The sequence below is a fragment of the Oncorhynchus mykiss genome, chromosome 19, assembly GCF_013265735.2.
Source record: "Oncorhynchus mykiss isolate Arlee chromosome 19, USDA_OmykA_1.1, whole genome shotgun sequence".
Lineage (NCBI taxonomy): Eukaryota > Metazoa > Chordata > Actinopteri > Salmoniformes > Salmonidae > Oncorhynchus > Oncorhynchus mykiss.
The window spans coordinates 38,825,127-38,835,027 of NC_048583.1; the positions used below are offsets into that span (position 1 = coordinate 38,825,127).

General features: G+C 39.3%; 1 protein-coding gene across 1 annotated transcript in view; it reads left to right on the forward strand.

The window, feature by feature from the left end:
- LOC110497788 (gamma-aminobutyric acid receptor subunit alpha-2) overlaps window positions 1-5,371 on the forward strand; it is a 40,275-nt gene extending 34,904 nt beyond the window's left edge. Inside the window, exons 9-10 of the mRNA XM_021574152.2 lie at window positions 285-487; window positions 2,756-5,371. Coding sequence (XP_021429827.1) covers window positions 285-487; window positions 2,756-3,061 — 509 coding nt within the window. The 3' untranslated portion in view covers window positions 3,062-5,371. The remainder of the gene's footprint in view (window positions 1-284; window positions 488-2,755) is intronic.
- Window positions 5,372-9,901: the final 4,530 nt, after the last annotated feature.

The following is a 9,901-nucleotide window of genomic DNA, read 5'->3' on the forward strand; positions in this document are numbered from 1 at the left end:
AGTAGTTACATCTTGAAAGAATGCTTCATTCAACACACATAGAGGTGTTTGCCACTACATGTGGGAATACTTAGCCTACCAGAGAATCATCCACATGAATAATCGATTGTCATTGTGGATGGAAATACCATTTTCTGTTACACATGGAAATACAAGTGAACAAGGAAAAAACTACAGTACTCTTCACTTACTGCAGATGGAATTACTAGTATTAATCATTGAAATGAATTGTCAACATTTTTGATTTAGATGGTGATCATGTTTCTCTTATTGTGATGACACAGGTGTGACCACTGTGCTCACTATGACGACTCTCAGTATCAGTGCCCGTAACTCTCTGCCGAAGGTGGCCTACGCCACGGCCATGGATTGGTTCATCGCAGTATGCTACGCCTTTGTGTTCTCTGCCCTCATCGAGTTTGCTACAGTCAACTACTTCACTAAAAGAGGCTGGGCCTGGGACGGCAAAAGTGTGGTCAACGTCAAGGTAACCAGGGCAACCCCACTGACCACTGACAGTCCTATATTGCTGTTCATTAAATTGAATGTCACATGCAATCCTGCATTTGAGTTAACACTGCATCTTTATCATGGTACTGTACTCACTAATAGCAGTTTTCATTCAGTAATGCTATAAGAGGTATGTGCAGAACAAGTGAACAACGGCTGTCAAGACAAATACAAATCTGAACAATGTCATACATTCGGTTAATGTACAGATTCTACAGCCCCATAGCATTGCAGAGATAAATGTAAAGGAAATGCAAAGACCTACCTATGATGCATATAAATACATATATTATATTCAAAGCAAGCCAGGCTCTCTAATACTCAGTGTTTGCCTGAATATCCATGTTGAGATATTGCATCTGAAGCGGTACCTTATTAAAAGAGAGGGAGGGATGAAAGAAAGGAAGATAAAATGAGATGAGGAGCAGCATGTTGGTGTTCAAAAGCAGAGGTGAAACGCACAAATGATCTGTGATCTCTCAAGTAGGACATGGTTGATACAGTTACAGTGCCTTCAGAAAGTATTCACACCCCTTGACTTATTCCACATTTTGTTGTTACAGCCTGAATTCAAAATGGGATTAAATAGATTTTTTTTTTCTCACCGATCTACACACAGTACCCAATAATGACAAAGTGAAAACATGTTTTTAGACATTTTTGCAAATGTATTGAACATTTCATACAGAAATATGTAATTTACATAAGTATTCACACCCCTGAGTCAGTACAGTTTTCTTGAGGTGAAGGAGAGGCGGACCAAAACGCAGCGTGGTTTCTATTCATGGTTCTTTAATAAAGCACTTCACATAAACAGACTAACAAAAACAAGAAACGTGTGAACCTAAAACAGCACTATCTGGTGCAAACACGGAGACAGGAACAATCACCCACAAACACACAGTGAAACCCAGGCTACCTAAGTATGATTCTCAATCAGACAACTAATGACACCTGCCTCTGATTGAGAACCATACTAGGCCGAAACATAGAAATACCCAAAACATAGAAAAACAAACAGACTGCCCACCCCAACTCACGCCCTGACCATACTAAATAATGACAAAACAAAGGAAATAAAGGTCAGAACGTGACAATTAGAATCACCTTTGGCAGTGATTATGGCTGTGAGTCTTTCTGGGTAAGTTTCTAAGAGCTTTGCACAGCTGAATTGTACAGTATTAGCATATTATTCAATATTTGCATAAAAATTATTCAAGCCACATCAAGTTGGTTGTTGATTATTGCTAGATAGCCATTTTCAATTATTGATGTTCAAGCCGATTTAAGTCAACTGTAACTCGGCAGTTCAGGAACATTCAATGTCATCTTGGTAGGCAACTCCAGTGTAAATTTGGCCTTGTGTTTTAGGTTATTGATCTGCTGAAAGGTGAATTAATCTCCCAGTGTCTGTTGGAAAGCAGATTGCACCAGATTTTCCTCTAGGATTTTGCCTATGCTTAGCTCTATTCCGTTTCCCCCCTATTAAACTCCCTAGTCTTTGCCGATGACAAGCATACCCATAACATGATGCAGGCATACCCATAAAAAATGAAGAGTGGTACTTAGTGTAGTGTTGGATTTGCCCCAAACATAACACTTTGTATTCAGGATATAAAGTTAATTTCTTTGCCACATTTTTTGATAATTACACTTTCTTCCCACAACTCACATACTCAGAGGAATGTATGTGACAGCGACAGTGATGGGTGTGCTTTTACTTCAGCTTAACTATTAATAACTGAACTGGTTGAAACGTTAGACATATCCTGCCATAATACAGATTTGATAAGTGAGGCCAATTAGAATGGTCATGAGACCTCAAAGAGATTCACACTCCGTAAGGACCTCAAGGTTACTGTTCATTTCAATCCAAATTGATATTGAAATGAAACTCCATAAGGCTTAACAGGCAATTTAGCAGATTATACACTTTTTTTTGGTAATACATCATAGATGGTTACAGGCAGAATCATAATTACTGTGAAATAGCTACTGTACAACAGATGCTCCATTTTCAAATCAGAAGAATAATTTCAAACACATTATGGTGTCTGGGTATTGTGCCTTGAGCTGAGCTTTTAGCTGTGTGAGAGGTATTGAGAAAACAGATGCAATGATCTAGTAATAATCAAACACTTGAAGGATCAGTTAGCTTTCATAGTAGTATTACCTCTGGCTTGTAGTGTCTCTCATTGTATTACAACCAATCTCTAATGTGTATTTTATTTCTCTCCTACAACAGAAGAAGGAGGCATCCGTCACGAAGAAGAACAATGCCTACGCTGTTGCCGTGGCAAACTACGCTCCAAACATCATCAAGGACCAAGGCGGTATGCCCACCATCTCCAAGAGTGCCACCTCTGACCCCAACAAGGCCAAGCCAGAGGTCAAGCCCGAGCAGAACAAGAAGACCTTCAACAGCGTCAGCAAAATCGACCGTATGTCCCGGATTATGTTCCCTGTGCTCTTCAGTGGTTTTAACCTGGTCTACTGGGCCACCTACCTGAACAGAGAACCAGTCATAAAGGACATGGTCCCGTCCAAATGAATACAAAATATTCACTTTGCAAGGTGACAGGATTCACTTTACACAGCTGACCCAGGACTGATGATCTGTGTGCTTTTATGTGTGTGAGTTTGGTTACATGGAGCCGTGGCATGCACTGGAGTCAATATGGTTGCTTTCTTTTGTAGGCGCATTCATTACGAGGAGATACCCAGGTAAATGATTACTAACTTCTAGTTGAATTGTAATTTGTTTGAGAGATTATACTTGTAAAGAGGTTAACATTTAACGATTGTTTGTTTATAGTGATGTAAGGATCTTATCGTTACATAAATAAAGAAACCACTGGTGCTTTCTCTAACTTATATTTGAACCTCCAAGAAACCAACTGCCATAATTAATTCAACACAAAAAAATAGTTACCAACTCCTAGTTATAACCCTGTATTGAAGACTCCAGTATAAGAAAGCACAGACAACAATTTCCTGTTTTTGTTCCATTATTAACCTATATCATGCTCTTCATATCTTACGATTTAATCGGATCAAATTCATAAGTTGGAATTAAAGACCGTACAGTCATGTTGCACCATTTTTTCAATCACACAGTGAACACAGATCTACACAAATGAGTGTTGATCCTGCAGGTTCCGGCAGTACACAGCTAGACTCACCATAAGTTCAGGGATGGATGAAGGATCACTTCCTATCGTAGACTCAAAGACACTGTGACAGAGGACAGTGAATAGACAGTGTGAGTAAGGTTTGCAGGAATGTACTGTATGCCAATATTTAATATCACTTATCTATCATAGAGTTATGACTCAAGTATGTGATTTCCTGTTGTCACCATTTTATATGCAATGTAGCTTTTTTTCTCTGATGCAGATCAAAGGACCCAGATGCATACAGTGGAGTTGGAAATGATTGACACCATTGATAAAGAGGAGAAAAAACAACTATAAAATAAATCATTTAAAAATTGAGCTATATTGTATGCATGTTATATGCTTAAATGGCCCCCAGGACAAGCAAAGATCCACCACCATATTTTACAGTAGGTATGGGGCCAAAGAGCTCTATTTTCATGTCATCTGACCAAAGCACTGGTTCCAATCCAAGTGCCAATGCCATTTAGCGAACTCCAGGCATTTACATGCATTTGGGGGGACATTTTTCTGTGTCTTATATTTCCACTCTATGAGGTTGGAGTAATACTGGGAAATTGAGAAAATTATGATAATGTCCTTTTAGTGTATGAGCTGTTTCAAAAGGTCACCTAAAATTTCTGACAGTTTTTGTGGGATGGAGTTTTGGCCTTCCATGGTGACATCACCATACGGTAAATGTGTGAATAGATCAGTAAGAAATAGAGTTCCAAACCTCTCTGCTAATAACATTTCAATTTCCGTTTTTCCCTTCCCACTCAGACCACTCCCAGACCGTCCATTCAAAATTCTTAGTTGAGAAATTGTTCTTTGCTAAGAAGCTATTTTTGTTTATTTTTGGCCATTTAAATGTTTTTTAATCACAGTAAGGTACTTAATTGTTCCCCAGACATTTTAGTAAAAACCTGGTTGCCTCTGCCAGGAGGCTGAAACTTGGCCGCAAGTGGATGATAACCAAGACAATAAGCACAAACCAAATCCACAAATAAATTGTTAATTGGCCACAAAGACATTATTTTGCAATGACTATTTCAGTCTCCTGACTTGAAACCCATTGAGATTCTGTGGTTTGAATTGAAGAGGGCAGTCCATAAGTGTCGATGAAGGATATCAAGGATCTGGAAAGATTCTGTATGGAGGAATCTAAGTCTCAGTGCCGTTATCCTCCCAAGGTGAGGTATTGAAAGGTTTTGAAAACAGGGGTGTCAATAATTTTGACCCTTACCTTTTTGAGAGAAAAACAGTTATATCAGTTGTTAACCAAAATCTGTTTCTCTGATTAATTGTAAATAAATGAATAAGATTACCAATTTTTTTTGCATACAACATAGCTCAATATTTGAATTATTATTTTATACCGGCATTCATCGTTATCAAGGGTGTCAATCATTTTGGACCAAACTGTAAGTGCTTCTAATGTAGTCATATCAAGTCCAACAGGTAACACTTTGTTTAAAGGTCTGCTTATAAACTGCTTATAAACAGTATTACATAAATTGTTAACATTGAAGCTAATGCACAATATAAAGCTGTTATTCATTATGTATATATGATTACATGTCCTCATAATAAATGGTTCCTGAATTGTATAATTAGTTCATAAATAGTTAATAAGCATGCTTAAAATACAAATTGTAATAAAAGTTCACAAATCAGTTCATATGGACAAGGTTGTCTCTGTTCGTTTCTCTTTGACTCAACTCGATCATATAATCACATTGTGAGATATTTTTCTTGGTCACATCACTGTTTCTCTTTCTATTTTAGCAGTGGGTACCATGCCATTGCATTTTCTATTGTAAGTAAATATGTAGTTTAGTGGGATTTGTTACTGTGTTGTACACCCATTTGGAATATAAAAAAATGTGGCACAAAACATTACATTTACTTTATGATGATATACCACACACAATACAATCATAAAGTCATGTATTTTTCCAATGAATGCATTTTAACATTTTACTGTAAGTCTAGAATTCTTATTATTCTCATGCTTTTCCATGGTGATATTGTCAAAATCACAGAAAGAGTTATACTCTCAAAACTTTCAGCACACAATCGGATTTCACTCCCATTCGAAGGTGTCCTCTTGAACTGAACATGTTTTTCTTGCAGATTCCCATGAATTACCATATTAATGGCATTTCAGTTTGACATTGCAAACTGTCTGATGAAAAATACTTATCATGAGCTTCAACAAATCTTGTAGATACCCTATCCTATTACTTTAGGTTACAGATTGCAGAGGTTTAACAACCGTAAAATTTCAAATAGATATGATACAGAACCTTACGACATCCTGAAGGCATGCACCCTGATGTTGGAAGAGACTCTTAATGAATGGTCAAGAATTGAGCTGCCCTATTAAGGGTTTAGTCAGCGTACTCACACAGTAGCCCAAAGCGTCCAGCTGATGAATCACATAACAGGATGATGTGCAGACATCCTCCGTCAACCTACCAGCTTCAGTTAAACAGACAGTATTTCTTTTTCACTTGACTTGAGGAAGCCATACACACAACCAACATAACACTGCCATGAGAGTGACATAATGCCTAAGGATTGAAAATGTCACATTTATGCCAGTAAATATATGAAGCAGGAAAATATTTCACAAAAATGGCTGAATTACTGTTAGACTTTTATTTTAAATTGCCTGAAAGGGGGTGTTACCAACCTGACTTCTGCCCTTGCCTGTCCCGGATTATTACTGGCTTGGTGCTTCAAGCCTGGGTGTAGTGGCTGAATCACAGATCTAAATGAAGTAAACAATAGTTTCCCTTACTGTCAACACCAACACATCAATTCATATAGCAGATATTTCATACTGTACAAACCCCCAAATGCTCAAATTAAAGGGATGTGTAACCACACACACACACACACACACACACACACACACACACACACACACACACACACACACACACACACACACACACACACACACACACACACACACACACACACACACACACACACCTCCCTTAGACAGCCTCAGAACTTCCAGAGCCAACACATGACTGTCAGCAGCAGGACATCTAGCAACCAAATCCCAGCGCTGCTAAAATTATAACACTGCTGAAATCCTTACACTGCTGATACCCCAACACCGCTGAATACCTAGTGTTGCTGAAATGGGCACAATCGATATCAGAGCAGACTGTACAGTATAGTGCTATAAAAGAAAACAGCAAGCAGTGCACTGTCTGTCAGCAGAATTACCTCACTGTGTGCTTCTTCCTTTCTGCTCGCCCTTAATCCTCAAATTGTCTCTCTATTTATCTGTTTCTGTGTTTGTCTGCTTTTTAATGTGTCGACTGCAAACTCCACTAAGATTAACCTCCCTAGAAACCCATATAGACCTAGACACTAGCCATAAATTAGCAACAATTTGAATGTTGCGTTAAAGACCTGTTCAGATTAACTGTACGGTCCTCTTGTAGCCTATAATTGCATTGGAAGGTAAAGTGGTGCTTGATGAGGTTGTTGAACCTGAATATAATGTAGGCCCTCTATAAACCAGGGTGATAGAAGATAGTAGGGTTATATTATTTTATTCTCTATTCTCTAGTCTAAATTCCACAAATTCTCGGACACTTTCCCATGCACACGGATAAACTAAAGATGCCTTCAAACCAGACAAACTGATGCATAAAACTGAACAACTCAATGTTTTTCAATGGGAACAATGCGTTGGGGCAGGGCCTAGGGTTGTGTTGCACTATCCATCAGAAAAGTTCAATTGAAAACGTAGAACAGCGTTTCACGGAATCATTTCTCCCCACCACCATGTTTTTGTTTGAAGGTACCCCAAAGCATGAGGACATGTAAGAAAAGATACTGTACACAGACACACACTGATACACACCCATTCTTTGGCTCTGTTACATTTGTCAACACACACACACACTTAGCCCCCTGGCCATCAGGAGCAGCACAATCTCTCTTCCCTGATCTCTTTTAAGCTGGATCTATGAGGCCAATCGCCAGCGGGCAGAGCTGTCGCGTGTCATCAGAACTCTTATCTCCGCTCCCGCAACCCACTGTGCCCCCTTAACCAGTTGGCCTGTGTCTGTCTGCAGATGTCAAGGGAGCTTGTCTTCATCTTCCCACTATGCGAGCTCAAAATCATTGGTGTATCAGACTGAAAATACACAATGGCTTAGAAAAAGTCAAACGCGTGCTGGTTTAGTAGGGGCTTGTCCTATCAGCTTGATGTAAATCAGGGATGAAATACTCCAAATAATGGATGGCTGAGAGTCATCTGGTTTTGTAATTAAGAACTAAACATCCAGGTGAGTGTACGGTTTCTGTGTGCTTCTTTGCACTTTCTTCCTCTGTGCAATAATGTAAGAATAAAGTTTCTTCTTCCGTGCTTCTACACCTACATTGCCTGCTGTTTGGGGTTTTAGACTGGGTTTCTGTACAGCACTTTGTGACATCAGCTGATGTAAGAAGGGCTTTATAAATACATTTTATTGATTGATTGATTGATTGACTATACCTGTATATTAGTGAGCATGAAATGAGACTGATGTATTTTTTCATCATCATTTTCTTTATTTTGGGGGGGAGGTTAAGGTGAACTTACTTCTCCAATAAAGTTAGTTACATTTCACTGTTTATGCACAGATTTCCTTTAACTAAGTTGATGCCACGTGAGACCACATGAGATCCCAATCACAGTGCCAACCCAGACAATACGTGAATACGTGAGCACAGACCACATACCGAACACAATTCTGCCTTAGCTCTCTTTGTACACAGACCCGACAGATCCCGCCAAACATAATCAATAGACTCCTTTGCCAGAAGATCCAAAGATGAGTAACCTTGGCTTCAAAGAGAGCTCAGTGCAGTTTTTCTGTTTTAGGTACCTCCTGCCTACTCTTTTGGGCTACTCTTATTTTTTATGTAAAGTGTGTGAAACCAAACAGACAGTTCATTTTGGGAACCAACATATACTTGCCTTGTTGTGTGATTACTGCTAATGCATTCAGAAGCTGCATCTATAGTCAGTATGTGATTCATTTGTAGGCCAAGGTCACTGCAGAGTCTACTCATTTTGATGCATGTTAATTAGGCCCTGGAGAAGTTCATAATGTGAACAAAGACAATTCTTCTCCTTCTCTCTTACTGTTAACCTTCATCACTCATCTACTTCTTGCCCCTTCAAAATAGAAGTCAAGGTGTTTGTTCTGAAATAATCTTTCCTCTTCGGAGACTGGCATTAGGAACTGCTTCAGACTTATTCAGGGTCTTCTCAAATACTTAGCTTTCAGCCACTTTAGAATTCCAACTGTTCTCTGTCTGTTCTCACTTTTATTATTATTTTTTAAAACATTATTATGATTACTTTTCTAAGCTGTGGAAAGATTTACCCTGGGAATGAGAAGGAATGGAATTGAACTGCGTTGGTGTTAGCATGAGAGGCTTGGCTAACCTGATAGAGCAAGCTTGTGATTACATTTGAATGAGGTCTTCTCTTACAGGTCTCCTAATGGGTACGCAGAAAGACACAGCTCTGGTAAAGAGAGAAAAAGAGGAGGAAACAGTGAAGACAAACCAGGAGATGTGAGATTCCCCTTTAAATGCACGCCAGTCAGGCATGAACAAGGTGTTGATACAGTTGCCTAGCAACAGAGGATAGGTCTCCGAACAGAGGCTTTGATGTTAAAACTAAGTGAAGGTCCCCTTTGAGTCTAGATTGTGTGTGTGGATTATCATTAGGATCATTTCATAAGATAAGACAGGTGAGAGGTGAAAAGTAATCCATCCAACAGAGAGGCATCACCTTGACTGCTGAGTGGGAAGAGAAGTGGTTAGTCACCCCTAAGACAGCCATGCAGGGTCATGTTGCCTACTCTTCGTCTATCTTCAGTGAACTCCTTCAGCCTTTTATTTACCATGGCCTCTCCTTCAATGTCATCCTCCAAGGAAATTAGACTTCTATTGGGATGGATTGTATTTTGTTAGAGACAGACATCACCTTGGACCATTGGTGTCAGAACCATTTCAAACGAGATAGGCTTTTCAACAGGAAATTACTGTATAGTAGTTCTAAAACAGAAAAGGAAATGTATAACATGCCGGCTGACATTTTAAGAGGATGGGTGGGGCTTGGACCCCCTCCCCTTTTCTTTGTCCATGCCCAGGGGGCCTAGTGAAGAAGTACATGTACATCAGTTGCTTTGTTTGGCAGAGGGAGACAG